The sequence below is a fragment of the Pholcus phalangioides genome, unplaced genomic scaffold (genome assembly GCF_987345545.1).
Source record: "Pholcus phalangioides strain wild (caught in Gottingen) unplaced genomic scaffold, Ppha-v1.0 ptg000015l_1, whole genome shotgun sequence".
In the NCBI taxonomy this organism is placed as follows: domain Eukaryota; kingdom Metazoa; phylum Arthropoda; class Arachnida; order Araneae; family Pholcidae; genus Pholcus; species Pholcus phalangioides.
Window position 1 is genome coordinate 51,635,512 of NW_028301608.1, and position 20,527 is coordinate 51,656,038.

Sequence of the window (20,527 nt, forward strand, 5' to 3'; positions counted from 1 at the left end):
ACTCAGTCGTTTCCGCAACAAAACTTTTAGCTGGAACACAATGCTCACCCCATCCACACATAGCGTTTTGCGGACAAGCTACTTGGGCGACGGTTTTCAGTTCGGTAGGAAACGTGAAGTATTGTCTCTGGGTATTCCAATTACACCTGACCTTGTTCAATTTTATACTTAGAGAAAATATATTGTTTTTGTTTTCATCTTGGAACCACAAACACTGGGTGAATTCTCGAGGGTAATCGTGGGGTGTGTGGTAAGTTTACAAGTGTCTTTGTCATGCACATTTTCACATTCGGTAATCGTTGTAGTAACTATTAAGTGGTTATTCCATGTGATGTCTAGCGAGCATACTACCGATAATAAAGCGAACAGCACCAACAGGGTCGCGGTTTGGTTAGGCATTCCAATCCCGTTTAAAAATTGTTGCGTTTGATCAACGGGGTGACGCAACCGGCGACCGACATGGACCCCTCCAATCATTGTTAATCTCGCTGTACCTCTAATTATGCGATGGGTGTGGTACACCACGCTGAGAACCGATTTGATAACTATGAAAACAGTCGTCAATGCTGTTTTGAGATATATGACCATAATAGAAGTCATTAGTACACACAATGCATACACAGTATATTGTATGGTCGATGGCAAACATCGTAAATGTTCAAAGGCAGCTACACAGAAAAGACATGGTAATTTCCTGCAAATGGTTCTACCATCGATACGTAATTCTTCTCTCATCGTTAATCCGCCCTGTTCAGCCATGAATATAAATTGAAGGAGTCCCGGAAATCTGAGGAAATTCTCGGGCACCACTGCTTGCTTAACGGAATTATTGAAATGAACAATTTCTTCTAGTCCTTCCTTCCTTACTATTAAAACACCCGATGTAGAAACTCTGACTACAGGGTCATGAAATTCAATAAATTGTCCGTTATGATTAAAAATGGCTTCTTCTTGATCTAATAAAGCGCGACGATGACGCTTGTGCACACTATCATGATCTACGCGTTGATCACAAAATGTTAAAGAAATTATACGCGGATCTTCGATAACGTTGAATCCATCTATGTGAAAAATAGTGGATTTGCCGTGTTTGATTTCACAAAAACACGTCGCCGGGCTTTTACATGTCATTTCTTGGCAATATTCGGCCGCTCCATTGCATGGTGTGCTAGTGGAGCATCCGCACGGGAAACCGTCTCTTGTACATTCGAAAATTTTTTGTAGTTCCCGGAACAGTAAGATTCTGCTTCATTATGAATTGACGGGGTTGTGCGCGGAGACCATATGAAACTCTTCCAAACTCGCTCACAATTTTGACATCGTTTGATCACTGCACAACTAGTTGCGGGCAAGTGCGCATGCTGTGCCTTGGATAACACGTGTGAGCATCTTGGAAGGTTTGTCCTTATTCAATAAACAACTCTTTGATCTCTGAGGTTTCCCATTATAAATACCTAGGCATTATAATCTCTTCCGATCTCCGCTGGAACCTTCACGTTGATTATATCTTTAATAAATGTCTCCAAAAAATCTTTTTCCTTCGCCGTAATCTGAAATACTCCACCCGTCATGTCCGTCGCTTGTGCTACCAGAAATATATTCTTCTTGCCCTCTCCTATGCCTCTGAAGCCTGAGACCCCTACACCCAAACCAACATCGACAAATTAGAACCTATCCAAAATAAGTCCACTCTTTTCACTTTTAACTGTTGGTCTGTCTGTCTGTCTCCATAACGGAACTCAAGCGCCAACTCAATATCCAACCGCTCTCCTCTCTTCGACTTATCTCTCGTTTAACTTTTCTTTACAAAATCCTCCATGGGTTTTTAATATTGACACTTCCAATATTCTAATCAAGCCTTCTCATTTCTCTGTTAGACTCAATCATTCCCAAAAATTACAGCCCATCTTTGCCTCTTCAGATTGTCACAAATTTAGTTTTTTCCCAAAAACTATTATCGACTGGAACAACCTACCATCAAGTATTGTAGATTGCACCATGATTTCCGAATTCTCTTGTACCATCAATCGTTACTTTCGCCATATATGAATTCCGCGTCCTCTTGTAAGGCCTCGGCCAATCAATATTGAATAAATAAATAAATATTTTGGAAGGAGAGAAAATTCAACTGTCCCTGTGGGGAATCGAACTCATGTCCTTTCACTTTCCGGGTGAACGCCCTAGACTACAGAGACAACGAATATCTCAATCTTTCTTTGGAGCTCGTGTGCACAGGGCGGTTGGACCTAACTCGGGCCAAAGCTCACAATTTTTGACAATGCCACCAGATTGCGACTTATCATCCACATAATCACAGCGACACATCATCCTTGGATAAGTCGTAATCTTTTGGCATTGTCAGCAATTGTGAGCTTTGGCCTGAATTGTCCGACCATCTGCGGTCCCATTCAGTTTGCGTGACCAGTTTAGTGGTCTAGGGCGTTCACCCGGAAAGTGAAAGGACGTGGGTTCGATTCCCCACAGGGACAATTGAATTTGCTCTCTTTCCAAAATATATTTTCGCATCAGCCAGCTGTAAAAACCTTTGTACACACGTTTTGCAGAAGATATATATAGAAAAGACATGGTAAAAATCATTGTGTATTTACAGATTTTAAGTAAACATTTTCTTTTAGATAAAGACATCTTTGACTGAAGGAAAAGATTGCGTTAATTTTAGGAAGCTGTTCCATCCCATATTTTTATAATTTAAGTGAAATCGTGATGAACGAAACAAAACTTGCAAGTAACGAAGGATTTAATACAACATAAACAATTGTTAAGCTAAAACTACATAGTATAGACTGATCGGTCTAGCCGATGGAATGTGTCGACACATCAATAGCTTTTCGCATTTATACAATATGATCGAGACATGCGCAATAACATATATAATTTACATACGAAATATAGTCCTGACGTCACGGATAACAACAATATACTGTATATAGTGCAATATATTTCCATCTATATATCGAGTATTGTAATGTACGCATTTCAACTGTATATAAAAATGATATGCAACAGAGTCTTGTAAATTTGTAGCTTGAAAGCTTTTCAATGTTTTTTCTCTTAGGTTAAGGTTCCTTTGACTGAAGGAGAAGGTTATGTTAACTTTAGGAAGCTGTTACTTTCCAAATGTCAAAGAGAGTTTGAACAAGACAAAAGCGAAGAATTTAACAGAGTTGAAAGAAAAAAACTGATTGAATTCTGTAAGACGGTATGTAATAAAACATGATATTTCTAAATGCTGCTTCTGGTGTCTCTTCCACAGAGTTCTTAGTCAAATGTGTTTGTGCATACCTAGCATAATTCAACTGCAAAATGCTCAGCGTAGGATTTCATAAAAAATAACATTTTGTTGTCGAAATAAGTTATCAAGATTGGCCCAAATTCTTTCAAATTTACTGTACCACAAACAGTAATAGAGAAAATTTTTCCTTTTAATTTATTACTTTAAGCAGACAGTTTTCGTCACGTTCAGCCATCTAATAACATCTTTTAATATGAATATGTCTTTTACATCAATTGACAATACTAGATGCTTCCCCAAAAACTTACGTAACGAAATCAGGGCTCCCACTTGTCCTACCTTTTGGTTAAAATATCTTGCTTTCTAGATTTTGTCCTACTTTTTTACCAAATCCTATCAATTAAATTCGTGTAATGATTTTAATTGAATAGGGAATCATCGATATATTGTCAAATAATACAAATGTAGCAGATTTCAATTACTGATTCTGCCAAAGCAGAAATTATATCGTTTTTGGGTTATTTGGGAGGTGAGTTTGTATGTGGACCATTATGGTGCACATTTTGTGTACATGAAACAACAGTTTGCATAACAAAGCAGTTGGATGCATAGGCCTATTCTAGGTTTGGTGATGCTGATGCTACCCAATAGCATTCAATTGTCTTCTGTATGTTTGGCACATGATGAGGCTCAAACAATATTTGAGTGGTTATACAGTATATTGAGAGCTAGAAATGAAAATGCTTCATGTGGCAAAAGCGATTACACTGCCATTAAACATTAAAATGTTGACAAATCCCTTTACAGAAAGGATGTACAACTGTTAGCCCGTTCGGGTTTGAGGCCGTTCTCGTAAGTACGTAAGCGAATGCCGTTCAATGATTTCAAATTGCGTTGTGTATATATAAAGTATAATAACCCAGGCAAAGTTTACACAAAGTAGTCATACACGAGATGCTGGAAGTTAATTAGTTTATTTACACTCTAGTTAATTGAATTAATGCAACTTGTATTTTTCATGCCATATCATCATCCTTATTAAAAATTATTAATACATATTCCATTCAAGGATACTTAACAAAATCTTCGGTTGGCCCCCAAAACAATTAAGCTCTTGGCCCTGAACATTATATGACCCGTGATTTTCCATTACATCTCAGTTCGCCCCCAAAACAATTAATTACTAGTACCTACACTATATGTCACATATGGGAGAGAGAATATAATCCATGCATCACTCACCAGGTGAGACCCTTCTCCAGTCTTTAGCTTTAGCCCCTTAGACACTCATCGCAGCCAAGAAACCGATTCCTCTGATTACAACTCTCGTCTTCACAAGTCATCTCTTTATCAGTCTAGTTTCGTTACTCCATTGCTCTCTAACTCCAAAAAAAACTAATTCCCATTCCCCGTATCCAGATTTTCTCATCCCTTTAAGATTTCATTTCGGACGTCCCCCGTCCCTTGGAAAACTCCACCCATTTAATTTGATTTGATATTTTACCCATCATCTCTAAGTTTCTATTCGTTTCTTGAAGGTTTATTCATAAGATTGGCCACTGCCGATCCATCCCTAATTTCTTTGTCCAAGCGACTCTCCCTTCAGGACCCCGAGAACCCCAACGGCCATGGCCTAACCTTTAACCTACATCGAAGCTTCCCATGACTAACACTCGGCATTTTAGATCCTCTGTTATACTTTAATTGCACCCCCTAAATAAAGGGATTCTACTTCTACTTACATGGCCGTCATCTATTCTCAATCTTGAAATTTGTCTATTCATTCGTTGGTCCCTTTTATTTTCTACGATTCCCCGCTTTTTCTCCAAGAAAACACTCCTCGGACGATCCCTTTTGCCTAGGGCACCCCTGAAGTACAACCGACCAGATGCTTTGTGACGGTAACTAAAAGATTCCCTAATGAATGGCGATTGCCCCATCTACTTACATCGGCCTGTGATTGTATTTCTTTTTAATTGGGACTATGTTCCCACCGCTTGGACAAAGCTTCTTCCATCGACATGACGCCGCTTACTTTAAACCCTCAAGAAACATGTTTACCATCCATAGACAACCATTCTTATTTACGTTCCTATTGTTAAATTATTTGTTTGCTGTACATATAGTATATCGGTTACTGTCGCCTGCTATCGGCGCTTGGAGACCTACAGTTCTAAATAGTTAAATCCAAAAATCAAATTAAAATACTCCAAACTATCAATTTAAATATATCTGAAAATAATAATTTTAAATATTCCCTCTATTCTATATTTCTATTTTAACTAGCACGAGCTAGTTAACACAACGTAGTAAAACCATCCGGTTCACTTTGTCTTGTTTACATTGGGTCTTGTAATTTATAAATTTTACATTGTGCTTTCGAAAGTGCGTCATTCTTAAAAAACTTACGTCTTCATTATTTTCCGTGCATTGTCGAAGAGGGTTGACAGACTGGGCTGTGAAAGACTCCAAAAAAGAATGTAATATATATTGTGAGAGAAAAAGAATTATCTGTGGTTGCTAGTATGTATATGTACACTGTTTTGGCCAAAAATTGCTTTTGATGCCGTCATTTTGCCATTTTGCTTTGGCTCGAGCCAATCTTATACGTAGGGTACTAGGATACTAAAATAGTGCTATGGTTTTTTTTTAATTAAAAAAAAATGGAGGGGGGGGGGAATTTTTTATTTTATTTTGCTATGATTGTTGTATAAGGAGGGTACCCCCCCCCCCCCCCGTCCTACTTTTCTTAATTTTTTGAGTGAGAGCGCTGACAAATGCTTTGAACGTTCGGTGCATAAGGAAATATACTAAACCTGTGAACGTTTTTCGGTGGGTGAATCTCGTTAAGACAAATTCAATGGTACCCCGTGATATCAATATTGCTCCTGGTCTGTGCGCCAAGCCTGCGGCCCTTTTTCATAACGAAATTGTTCTACGCTATATCTTGGGATATTCAAGATGAAAATAGATCATCTTTTTATTTAGGACTAGCTATAACAAAGCAGTTGGGTTTTCTTCAATGAGGCTTTTTGGATCACGTGATATCTCCCTTCTTTCTTTGAGGCACATACAAACTGTGTCGAAGTTAACCAATATGGCACCTTTCTGCGCGACTCATAAAAGAAACAAATCTAGATTTAAAGAAACGTAAAAATGAGTATACAGGGCGTTTCTAAAAGAATCATCCGATTTAAAAAAATCATAACCATTTATCTTTTAATCAGTTTTGATCGAAGGTAGAAGAGAAATAGAGTATAGGTAGTAAGAGAAAAATCTCGAGTTTTACGCAGTTGCCGACACGTAGCACTACCGCTCTTCCTTCGGCCGCCACTTCAGTGTTTGTCAATATTGGCTTTTCCCACAGTTAGAAACCGATTCATTCATAGATGTGATGACTTCATTTTCTAACAGAACGGGGCACCACCACACCGGAGCTTGGACGTTCAAAAATTCTTAATTAAAGCTCTGGAATTTCTTCGATGTACTTTACGGGCCCTTAATTAATTTTGAAATATCCTAAACTATATGAATTTATGCAGTGAATATTAAAAGATTATACGAAGACATTAATTTTCATGCTTGAGAGGATATAAATAAAAAGTTGAAATCAATGTTATTGCATGGATGTCCAACTCAAAAGTAGGTCCGGCTAATTACGTCAATATTTGATTTTCTGGGCTTCGTATATCTCTAAGCGAACTCAATATTTCAAAAATCTAGAATTCAATACAATTTTTTAAATTATTGATGTGGCGAAAACCCCCACTAAATGTCCATATTTCTACCGTAGAATCGGCAATTTTAACACTGATTTCTATGGGGGATCATCCTTTGCCTGACCCTCAAAGTGATGCCGCTGATGATTATGATGTTTATTCAAAAAGCCTCATTACTGGGAGGATTGAAAAAGTGGCAAACCATTATAAAGGCATAAACTATTATAAATATATATTGGCAGCGTTAAAGGAGTGACAAACCATTGTAAAGACATATACACGTCTGAAACGCATTGCTAGGGAACCACGGTAACTAAAATAAACATTCCGAAAGTGATTGTTGAGGCCCAAAAATCACTGTTGTTCGGCAGTTTTTCACCCATTTTGGTTATTTTCCCTGCTCTGACAAAATTTTAAAGTAGCCTGTCGTTCAAGTTTGATCCCATTTGGTATATATGCAAAATTTAGCGACGATAGATCTAAAATTGTAGATTTATATAGAGAACATACACACATAGATAGAAAATCAATTTTATATATATGTTACGGTAAAAGGTAGCATCAGGATCGTTGTGATTGATAAATGACAAGCTTTGAAATTTATGAAAATTAAAAAATTCGCTTTTTTACTAATTTTCATGAAAGTTACTAAATGTCAGCTTTTACCAACTCGACTTGGTAAAACCTAGGTTTTACCACTCTTCGGGCTTTTACCGTAACATATATACTATCTATAAAACCCGGCGCTGCCCGGGTTTTCTTCGATGAGGTTTTTTAGATCACGTGATATCTCCCTCTTTCCTTGAGGGACATACAAGCCATGTCTAAATTAACCAATATGGCGGCTTCCTGCGCGACTCATGAAAGAAACAAATCTAGATTTAAAGAAACGTAGAAATGAATTTTTTTTTCTCTTTTTTTAAGGGGCGCTATTTATTTCGATTTCCGCCCCCCCCCCCCCCACCTGAACTTCAAGTTATCCATCTGTCTGTTTCTACTTCAAGAAATTCTTAATTAAAGCTGTGGAATTTTTTCGAGGTAATTTTTACGGGCCCATAATTAATTTTAAAATATCCTAATCCACATGAATTTATGCAGTTGATATTAAAAGACAATATGGAGACATTAATTTTCACGCTTGAGAAGATATAAATAAAAAGTTGACATCAATGTTATTGCATGCATATCCAACTCAAAAGTAGGTCCGGCAAATTACTTCATATCTAATTTTCTGGGCTTCGTATCTCTAAACGAGCTCAATATTTCAAAAATCGAGAATTCAATACAATTTTTAAAATTATTGATGTGGCAGGAACCCTCACTAAATTTCTGCATTTAAACAGGGAAATCGGTAATTTTAACATTGATTTCTATGGAGATCATCCTTTGCCTGGCCCTCAAAGTGATGTTGATGTTGATTCTGGCGACTATTGAAAAAGTGGCAAACCTAATAAAGGCATAAATTATTATACATATACTAACAGGATTAGAGAAATGACAAACCACATTGCAAATTTATATACACGTCTGAAACGCATTGCTAGAGAACCACTGTAACCAAAGTAAACGTTCCGAAAGTGTTTGTTGAGGCACAAAAACCATTGTTGCCAGACACCTTTTTTGCCCATTTGGGGCATTTGCTCTGCTTTGACGAAATTTTAAAGTAGTCTATCGTTCAAGTCGGGTCCCATTTGGTATATATGCAAAATTTAGTGACGATCGATCTAAAATTGTGTATTTGTATAGAGAATATACACACAGACACACATACAGAGAAAATCAATTTTGTATATATAGATGTTAACTTGATGAGTTAATTAAAGATAGTTAATCTTAACGAGATGAGTTAATTGATGGTAGTTAGGGAAAATCGAAATAGTTTATAGATATTATATAATGGTAGTAGTTTTTCATGGGGAAAACGAGCAGAAAAGAAAGAAAAGTAAGAAGTTACAGTGAAGGTAAAAGAAACCTACTATAGTATAAGAATGTAGGTCAGGAGGCAAAATTTTGGGTAATAGGGAATCGCATGTGATGGGAAAGTTTAATCCTAGGAGAAGACTGTTGAATTTATGGGAAAAGCTATATTTTGGAATGCAGTTGTATGTAGTCGAAGATAATAAAGGAAATGTAATAAAACGGGACCCTAGTTGAGAACGTTAGGTGGGTAAAATAATATTCGTGTCAAGCTGAAGACCGTGGCACTGGAAATCTTATGAAAAATAAGATAAGGCTAATCTTTGTCGCTGGTCAAATGCATTGATTTACGAAGGAATGTGCGTCTAGACGGTTTCTATGGACGTGGAGCGGATCTAAATTAAATGGTAGGGTCAAAGGTTATGGGAATGTGAGATTTTCCCAAAGAAGGAGATGGGCCAATGAAATTATGTTTAATACTAAAAAGTGGTTCAGACGGGAAAAGAGAATTTCAAGATGGGCGAATGGAAAGTCTTGAAATAGCGCAAAAAGGTGGAGTTGAAATTATCAATCAAAATATAAAGAGATTTTAACAGAGGGATAGGGGGCATTCCGCAAGCAGAGGAGAAGAGAGAGTTTTTGGTAGTTAGATCAGAGGGATAGGAATCTTAGGACAGAAGGATGACGTCGAAGAAATTGTGGTCTAGGATCTTTGATGGGGTAAGTGGTGCTCAATATGTATTGTCATGTTTTTAGAATATGTTCCTCCACATCACTGAAAAAGTTAATTGTTAATGTGCATGTACCTGTGTAATCTGTAATGACTCATTATAATAATGTAAATAAATTCAATGTAAATTTAAATGGGAGTATACGTAATTATTTTCAAGTCTCTCAATAACTTCTAATTAGTTTAGAATATGTTTAACCCTGGGTTAATACGGGGATTTGGGGTTGCTCTTCACTATAGAAGGAGACCTCAATCTCAGTAGGAAGTTACACAACGCGATGGGCTACCAAGCATACGGGGAGAGCCAACAATGGTGCCGTGACAGTAACGTTACATATAAATGATTTTGGAGACTGAAAATAATTTTTAAATGTTTATAATTTTGTTTTCAAATAAGTTAATTAATTGAATCTGGTACTTGCACTCAATTAAACACTAAACAAAATGAGCCACAGTAATGAAGTAGAATCATCCGGTGACAGAGCAGCTGTCAAAATAAATACAATTGCGGGTTATTTAGGCCTCCTTAATAGTTTCTCCGGTTCAGAGCCGTCTTATCCGGCGGAATATTTCCTCCAATCTATAGAGGAAATTGGTAGAATTGCGGAATGGGCAGATACAGAAAAGTTGATTGTGCTTAAAGCAAAATTGAAGGGAAGAGCCGCTGAATTTCTGGCAAACAGTCCGGAACTAAGAGAGGAAAGAAATTATGAGAGATTCAAGACAGAATTTTTGAGACATTTCAAGAATGAATTTCCTTTAACTTACCATCTCCAGAACTTTACGGGATGTAGACAAAAACCGAATGAATCGGTCAAGGAATTTGCCTCGCGTGTAAAAAATGCTGCTTTCGGTTTCCTGCAAGGAGCAAATTTCAATAGTCCAGATGTTGAACGATTGGCAGATCGTACTAAATTGTCACAATTTTTAGCGGGGCTGAACCCTAAAATACAAAAACATGTATTAAACCATGACCCCCAAGATTTGGCCACCGCAATTAAATTTGCTGCCCTTGTAGAGGGAAATGAGGGAATTAGTCGTAACTATGGTACAGTAAATACCATAGAGAGGCAAGCAACGGGCAATTCTTTTGAATTGAACACATTGCAGTCTATGTTAGCGGAAGTAGCGAAAGAAAGTATGCTCCAGCGTACATCAATGGAAAAATTGGCTCAAGAATTACGAGAAGTAAAAGAAGGAAATGTCCTTGCTCGTAGGGGAAGAGGGGTCCCACCACAAATGTCTACTACCCCACTTCCAGCTCAACGTAATATGCAGAGGTTTGAGGTGCCTCCGCGATTTTCGGGTCGAGGTTTCCAGCCGAGAGGGAATCTCGCGTGTTTTGGATGTGGGTCAACCACCCACCTATTGCGAAATTGTTTTCGCAGAGGGAATCCCCGTCAGCAGCAGGATTTTCGTAGGGGACAGGTTTCTTCCAATAACTGGGGCACTAGGGGAGAGACAGGGTTTTGTAAACAGCAGGTTTTCCGACCTCGGAAGTGACGGTCATGGGGTAGGGGAAGACATGTAAATAGAAAAGAAAACATTGTATATAGGATTCAACAAAATCAGGTTAGGGGTTTTCCTCTACCGATTGTGACGGTGAAAGTCGGAGATATAGAATTTTGTGCTCTTATTGATTCTGGTGCTTGTATTAGTGTAATTGATTCTAGTATTATGAACAATATAATGTGTACTGTGAAGTGTCGTCAATTAAGAAATCAAAATATTGAAATTCGTGGTGTAACTGGCCAGACGTTACCACACGAAGCGTGTTATAGCATACCTATAAATTTGGGAGAATTCAAAGTGAATCATAAAGTATATGTCTCCGAGTATGAGCTGAGTAGGGATTATAAGATGATTTTAGGTTATGATTTTCTCCAAAAGGGAGATTTTGTTTTTGATGTCAAAAGGGGCATGTTAAAGAATAAGTTTACAGAAATAAAACTATTGAATTCAGGGTGTGCTACAGTGTCGCAGGCAGAAAATGTATGTGTAAATTTAGTAATGCCTAATAAAATTTGGGTGCCCGCGCGTACTCAGAAAGTGATTACAGTTAATGTGCCAGGATTTGAATATGGAAGTGAAATAGAGGTTACGCCAAGAAACAATAAGCTGAGTGATTTGTGGGTAGCAAACTCAGTGGGAAAAATTGACGAGACTGGGAAAATTCAAATATTAATTTCCAATATGTCTGAACAGCCCAGGCATGTGAATAAGGGTACAAAATTGGGAACTGGGACGATTTCGGAACAAGATGATGTTAGAGAGGCTCCAATTCCATTAAGGAAAAAGACATTGCCTAGACTGTCGGAACAGGATTTTGACCTAAATAATTTATCACCGGCAATAAAAAGAAAATTATTACCATTGCTCTTGAAATATACACATGTATTTGCCAGAGATGTTACGGAAATCGGGCGAACTACTTTGGCAAAGCACAAAATACCGTGGAATGGAACGCCGATACAGAAATCCCCACGATATAGAACTCCGTATCATTTAAGAGCGGAATTAAGGGAGCAAATAAACGATATGTTAGAGAGTGAAATTATTTCACCATGTGTCAGTAGTCATCCAGCTCCCACTCTTATGGTACGAAAGAAAAATGGCGGGTATCGATTGTGTGTTGACCTTCGTAAGACAAATGAAGCAATTCAATCGGATGAATATGCTCTTCCGTTAATTCAGGATATTTTGGCACAATTAAATGGTGCTAAATACTTTAGTAGTCTTGATCTTTGTAGTGCATATTATCAGATCGAAATTGATGAGAATGATAGAAAACATCTGTCTTTCAGCAATGAAGAAGGGTGTTATCAATACAATGTTGTACCAATGGGGTTAAAAACAGCACCGGCAGCATTTCAGCGTCTAGCTGACAGTTTATTGTCGGAATTACATGACGAACATATTCATTGTTTCATTGATGATCTTTTGATAGCTAGTCCTGATATAGAAACCCATATCCAGAAATTAGAGCGAGTTTTTCAATTGCTTGAAAAGTATAACTTAAAATTAGCACCGAAAAAGTGTGATTTCTTGAAGAAAGAAATTAAATATCTAGGACATGTCATTTCCGAAAACGGTGTGCGTCCACATACCGATAATGTAAAAGCAATCGATGAATTTCCACAACCACGCACAGTCAAGGACTGTAGACGTTTCCTCGGAATGTGTAATTTCTTTAAGAAATTTATACCATTTTATTCGGATTATGCAAAACCTATTACGGATATGACTAAGAAAAATATCACATTTACATGGGGTCGGAGTCAAGAAGAAGCTTTTCAGTATTTAAAGAAAGCATTACGAAATCCACCGGTATTAGCATATCCTAACTTTAATATGGACTTTATAATGTCGGCGGATGCCAGTAAGATAGGAATCGGATGCTGTCTATATCAACGGTATGAACAGGGAAATCATCCTATTGCATACATGTCCCGAAAATTTAAACCGGCTGAGCAGAAATATCCAGCAATTGAACAAGAATTACTTGCCATTATGGAGGGTATCAATTATTTCAGACCTTATTTATTAGGTAGACGGTTTACTGTGGAAAGTGACCACAAACCATTGAAATACTTGCTTAACCTTAAAACACATAATCCACGATTGACGAGATGGTGTTTGAATTTGTCAGAATACGATTTTGAAATTGTTCATAAACCGGGTCGTGACAATGTCGTCGCCGATTGTCTAAGTCGACAGATAAATACTGTCGAAACTCACTCGACTTCGTTAGAAAATCGAATACGCGAAGCGCAAAAACTGGACCCACATTTAAAACCAATTATAGACATGTTAACTTCGGCTAATGCAGAGCCAGTCAAAAAGATGGTTGAGGCATATTTTATGAAGAATGGTTTGCTATGCCATTATGCTTCAAAAGACATTAGGCCTGTCAGAGAAGAGTATATTGAACAAATTGTAATACCGACTTTAATGCGAAAAGAAATATTGGAAGAAATTCATGATAATTTGAGTAGTCACATGGGTTTCGACAAAACATTTGAAAGACTGCGTAGTCAATATTTTTGGCCGGGATACTATAGAGATTGTCAAATTCACGTTAACACTTGTCGCATTTGTTTAGAAAGACGAAGCCATAATCCAAATAAGAAAGCACCATTGCAACGGAACTTTATTCCAACCGAACCGTTTGAGCTAGTTTCGGTAGATATTATGGGACCATTCAACGTAACTATGTCAGGGAATAAATATGTTTTGGTCATGATGGACAATTTTTCTAAGTTTATTGAAGCCATAGCATTGCCAGATACGAAATCTGAAACGTTGGCGAAGACATTTTATTCCGAAATTATTGCACGATATGGACGGCCTCAATTTTGTCTTACAGACAGAGGTGCAAACTTGCATAAGTCAGTTTTTCGTGCCATGCTTGAGAAGTTGAAGATCAAACCTTTAGCTACCTCAGCATTGCACCCCCAGACAAATAGCAGTAATGAAAGGAGTCATGCGACAATTACGCATACCTTAGCGTGCATGATAACGGAAACCGAAGAATGGGATGATATGTTACCCCATGTTTTAATGTCTTATAGAAGTGCTGTTCATGCGGTGTTAAAGGAAACACCACATTTTGTCCTCTTCGGAAGAGATATGGTAACGGCAGGGGAATTGTTGAAAGAACCACCTGTTTTTAATTATTATGCGCATGAACAATATGTATTGCAGCTGCTGCCAAAGTTACAGAAAGCACATGATTTTGTACGTTCTAGCATGCTGCAAGCAGCAGAACGTCAAGAGCAGTATCGCGACAGAACGGCTGTTGACAAGAAGTTAAAATTAGGTGACTCCGTATATTTATTTACCCCGGGGAAACCCAAAAGAGGGGTGTCTCATAAATTATGTAGGCTATCCACGGGACCATATAGAATCATTGAACAAAAATCTCCAGTGTTATTTAGAATAAAAAACGTACATAAACCAAAAGATATTCAACTGGTCCATTCGGATAGACTCACGAAAGTATCATTACATAGGCCATATGACCCATTTCCTGAAATGAGGGAAAATGAGTCGCAAGTAGAGGACAGGTCAGAAGTAGAAATCGTAAGTGCAGGGGGAAATTCAGACGACGAAGAGGAAAAAGAAAATGAAGCCAATGGGGGGGAGTTACAACTGCCTGAGTTATGGCATTCGTACATAATCCCCAGAAGACAGACGCAGTTGCCTCCGAATGCAGAGGGGGGAAACCGAAACCAGCTGGGAAACCATGTCTCTCCAGAAAGTTTTCACGTAGACCCCCAACAGTTATCTTTTATTGATGACGCGTGTAGTGTAAATGAAACCGAAAACGAAAGCAGCTTAACTGCCGCGAATGTGGCTGATACTCAGTCAAATTCAGAGGCAACACGTTACAATTTACGTGCGCGCAATGTGTATGGTAGAGTGCAAAAATTGAATTCTATTGACAGGATGGCAGAAAGTACCAATCCTGCTGGAGATGGAGAGTTGGAAGGTGGAACTAGTAATGATGCGAGTAGCAATAATATGAATATTGCTGATAAATTATTTGCTTGGATGGCACAACCTAGTGCATCACAAGAGTCGGAAAAAACGGTGCTGGACCGATTAGCTGATAAATTGGCAAGTAAACTCTTAAATGTCATTGAGGTGAGGAATTGAGAAAAAAAAAAAAAAAATCCAAAGAAAATTTAAAGTAAATCATATTAATTTAATGAATAGTAATATTAAATTGACTTAATGCAGTGATGTGGAGGGACTAAGAAAGCATGGCAGGATTTGTTGAGTATGACTTCTCCATTAAAAAAAAAAAAAACGCATTCAATTAATTTCAGATTTTGGTGCTGGCGCTATTACCAGTGATGGCGCTCAAACACAACGCAGAATATTGTTTGTTTAATGAAGGAACTAAGAAGTGTTCCCATGCGGTCCCCAAAGAATACCTCGAGTATTTCCCACGAAATAGTTGTGCTATCTCAAAGCTATGTAGCCAGTGTGACCAGAAAAAGTGGATTAGTTACATTTGGTCACCACTAACGGAGGAGAAATTCATTACACCTCGCCTGTTCACAATATCACAAAATGCATCATTAACTGGAACGTCACGAATCTTCGAATGTGATAAGGATGGATTTCCTTGTGCGTGCACTACTCAGTTGCCTTGTAATGGAACTGCCGAGTATTGCCAAGAGGTAAATTGCAGTAGGGAATCAGCATGCTTTTGCCACATTAAGGTTGGTCGATCCAATATATTTCATTATGACGGTGTTAAAAGAATTGATGAACCCCGAGTTATATCTTTGACGTTTTGTGAGCACCCATTAGAATACTCACAAAAACATCAACGTCATAGAAGGTCGCTACTTGATGAAGAGGAGGCAATATTCACCTTGAATGGTGAAACTTTGGAATTTCATGATCCTATTGTGGCAGTGTCATCTCCAGGACTTTTGATCGTGCGTAAAGAGGGCCTGGAAACAATAATTCACTTTAATCTCACATCTACTCAAGCCGTAGTTCCAGAAAACTTTCTTCGTTTTCCAGGGACATTGCGATTTATTTTCGTAGCCGAAAAAGGCGGTCACACGATACGAGAGGAGCTGCACGTCAATGGTCGTACGATATGCAGAAAGTTACCGTGCTTCTTTTGTATAGCAGCATTTCAGCATTTGAAATGTCTTCCAGCAACGGCAGCATATTTCGTCTACACCCTGTGTATATTGTTAGCTTCAATAACAATAATTTACTTAAAATCCGCATTGGTGGCGATTTTCCAAGTGGTAAAAACAACAGTGGTGGTTGTTTACCAGATATTTCGATTGATTAAAGGAACGGCTCGAATTACGATGATAGGAGGTGCTCATGTGGGAAATCGTTTGCGAAATTCAGTACAACAAACGCAAGAGTACCTTAATCGTGTAGGGATGCCAGAGCATGCAGCGAACATGCTGGTACTAATAGCATTATTTGCTATGGTGCAACCCTCATCAACCCTATGCAATAATCATTTAATCGTGCAATCGACTACGGCAGAGTGTGAAGATGTTCACGATGCGCAATCATGTAAAATGACCACTCAAGCGACGGTGACACTAGAAAATTTACATTACACTCACTGTTTATGGTTTCAGGATGAAAATAAAAATAATTTATTTTCATTAAGTATCAAACTGAATAAAGTTAGATGCTCGTGGAATACTCAGAGGATGTACTTTACATTTCCCACGGAATTGAAGGCGGTAGCACAGGTAGCGTGTCCTCAAAATGTTATGTGCGGTTGGGGAGAACACTGTGTTTCTGGTAAAAGGTTCTCAGCCGAAACAACGGAATCTAAACAGTTTCCGGGAATTAACAGATGTATTGCGATTGATGGAGGTTCATCGTCGTGTCATATAATAGACTCGCAGCCTTGTTTATTTTACAGAGCTTTTCTAGTTCCAGACTATCTCCGTACCTACGAAATCAGGGCGATTACAGGGTATACTTGCTCATACGATCTCGAAATGGAGGAAAGTATGAACGGAACATCACAAGCCACTGTGATGAATTACGCGATGTCTACAACGAACGGCATAAAAATAAAAGTTCTAGGAGCTTATGATCAACCGACTCAACTTATACAGAAGTCGCTCATTAGGCGTGTCGGGAAACAACGTGAAGCATATATGGAATATGTTTCGCCAGCAGGGGTGCCTCAAGATAACGCAATCGGGCAGGTTCAAGCAAATGCATCACTAACAAAAACTTTCATTTTCGCGGAAAGTAGCATCGTGTGTAGTGCATATGAGGAGTTGCTTCGTTGTGACATGAAGAATTCCGCGCTCAACCGTATGATTGATAGCAAAGTCGCTGCGCTTCCTCGCACCATAGGCTATCATTATTATTTCATTGATGAAAATGAGCAGTTGAAATCGGAGCTGCTTTTCACCAAACCTGTGAATGTGCAACTCATCTTTGACAACTATAACATTGTAGTTGAAAGAAGAACAGTGTGTCCTAAATTTCAAAGTGAGGAAATCACGACAACTGGCTGTTATGCCTGTGCGCCACTCGCCAGAATGACGTTCATGGCGTATTCGACGTGTGCTGAGGGCATGGTGACTGTCAAGTTTGAACGAATCGAGGTCGCTACTAGTACTCTGAGACTACAATCTACACCCACTAAACAGTTGGTAGAATTTAAGGCGGAAACCAGGTGCATTTCCGACAAGCTATGTCTCTATGGCCGTACCGTACATACTTGCCAGCCGCTGTCGTTTTGCTTAGAAGCTGCAGACATTGAACTGTTGCATCCGAATTTAACTACATTGCAGTTTTACGCAGGACAAGTATCTCCTGATCGTTGGTTTTCCGGTTGGAATGGACTTCCCAATACATTCCTGTCACACTTTTCAAGAATTATCTTAATGACATTTCTAACGATATTTATTTTTATTTTCAGTTGTTCTACTCTTGTTTCTCTATGTAGACGATAAGAAGAAATGAAGAAGGTCATTGTATATATGATTTATTTAGGTACAAGCAGACTCACCTTATGATTCTCCCATTGGAAGATGATGCTAGCGAGATCTGTTGTCCTATCACATATTCTATTTTTCAAATGGATTTTCTGTTTATCATTTATGTTTAATTACAAGCTTTAGTTGAGGGATATTTATTCATGTGCTAGTAAATTTAATATTTTAATGTTTTGAAAGAATATATGTTATTACTTATGTAACCCTTAAGTATTTGTGGACCTTGAAGTCAAATAATTTTAGTACTTGCATGAACATAATCGATATGTGGTGAAGGTAGAGAGTAATAATCATTCTAGCTGCAGTATTTGAAATTTTATAGAAAGAATTGCATTATATGGTGTTGTAAAATGAATGATATAAGTATGATTGTGTTTATCATGAAACAGTTATGTGTTTTGAGTATGACTTACCCCAACCCAGCCTAGTATAGTATACAATATTGTTGTTTCAATTCAAATCAACAATATGATGAAAGGGTAAATGGAAGAGGAGGAATGATTCAGTAGTTAACTAGTCCCAGGCTGAGAGGATTGAAAATTTGCTATGAGCAAATTTTTCCGGCAAGGGGAGGAATGTTAACTTGATGAGTTAATTAAAGATAGTTAATCTTAACGAGATGAGTTAATTGATGGTAGTTAGGGAAAATCGAAATAGTTTATAGATATTATATAATGGTAGTAGTTTTTCATGGGGAAAACGAGCAGAAAAGAAAGAAAAGTAAGAAGTTACAGTGAAGGTAAAAGAAACCTACTATAGTATAAGAATGTAGGTCAGGAGGCAAAATTTTGGGTAATAGGGAATCGCATGTGATGGGAAAGTTTAATCCTAGGAGAAGACTGTTGAATTTATGGGAAAAGCTATATTTTGGAATGCAGTTGTATGTAGTCGAAGATAATAAAGGAAATGTAATAAAACGGGACCCTAGTTGAGAACGTTAGGTGGGTAAAATAATATTCGTGTCAAGCTGAAGACCGTGGCACTGGAAATCTTATGAAAAATAAGATAAGGCTAATCTTTGTCGCTGGTCAAATGCATTGATTTACGAAGGAATGTGCGTCTAGACGGTTTCTATGGACGTGGAGCGGATCTAAATTAAATGGTAGGGTCAAAGGTTATGGGAATGTGAGATTTTCCCAAAGAAGGAGATGGGCCAATGAAATTATGTTTAATACTAAAAAGTGGTTCAGACGGGAAAAGAGAATTTCAAGATGGGCGAATGGAAAGTCTTGAAATAGCGCAAAAAGGTGGAGTTGAAATTATCAATCAAAATATAAAGAGATTTTAACAGAGGGATAGGGGGCATTCCGCAAGCAGAGGAGAAGAGAGAGTTTTTGGTAGTTAGATCAGAGGGATAGGAATCTTAGGACAGAAGGATGACGTCGAAGAAATTGTGGTCTAGGATCTTTGATGGGGTAAGTGGTGCTCAATATGTATTGTCATGTTTTTAGAATATGTTCCTCCACATCACTGAAAAAGTTAATTGTTAATGTGCATGTACCTGTGTAATCTGTAATGACTCATTATAATAATGTAAATAAATTCAATGTAAATTTAAATGGGAGTATACGTAATTATTTTCAAGTCTCTCAATAACTTCTAATTAGTTTAGAATATGTTTAACCCTGGGTTAATACGGGGATTTGGGGTTGCTCTTCACTATAGAAGGAGACCTCAATCTCAGTAGGAAGTTACACAACGCGATGGGCTACCAAGCATACGGGGAGAGCCAACATAGATAGCTTTTCATATAATTAATAGGGCTGTTCCGATTAACCGGGTCAGTTAATCGGTCAATTGCTAACCGCATTCAAAAAATTTAGGTAAGTTAACCCACTCGATCAAAAATAAATTAAAATTTTTATAAAAGTTTATAATTTAACTTGATGTATGTGACCAAACCGATTTGATTAAATTATTTTAAAATATATTCCTATACATGGCATTTCAGATAAGTGACCATATTTGACAGTATTTGGATCAATATTTTGATGAAATTTTTCGATGGGGGAAATGAAAAGTCGAAAATTAATGATGATTTTAATTTCAAATCGTGTTTCATGGAAGTTTTTGGAAGAGAATAACAAAATTTGTAGTCTTCACACACACACACACCGTGAACAGATTTTTTTCTTCTTCGCTTTCCTCCCCTGTCAGTATCATTGGAGAGCGATTTCAAGGGAAAAAAGTAACAGTATATGAAAATCGAAATTACTTTCGACATCAATGACTAACCTAAAATAATCTACGGTATTTACTAAAAACCAACAAAATAAAGGTTAAGAAGTTCTAGGATATGTTCAGACAACCATAAATACATTTCATGGGCATTGTATAATATTTTATCATATATATATTGTTTATAATATTTTTGATTGTGCAATTTTAATTGAGT

The 20,527-nt window shown here is 37.7% G+C and overlaps 1 protein-coding gene across 1 annotated transcript in view; it reads left to right on the forward strand.

Annotated features, from left to right (window-relative positions):
• Positions 1–20,527, forward strand: part of LOC149076174 (eukaryotic translation initiation factor 4 gamma 3-like) — a 111,727-nt gene that overhangs the window by 43,934 nt on the left and 47,266 nt on the right. Inside the window, exon 8 of the mRNA XM_089242194.1 lies at positions 3,077–3,220. Coding sequence (XP_089098320.1) covers positions 3,077–3,220 — 144 coding nt within the window. The remainder of the gene's footprint in view (positions 1–3,076; positions 3,221–20,527) is intronic.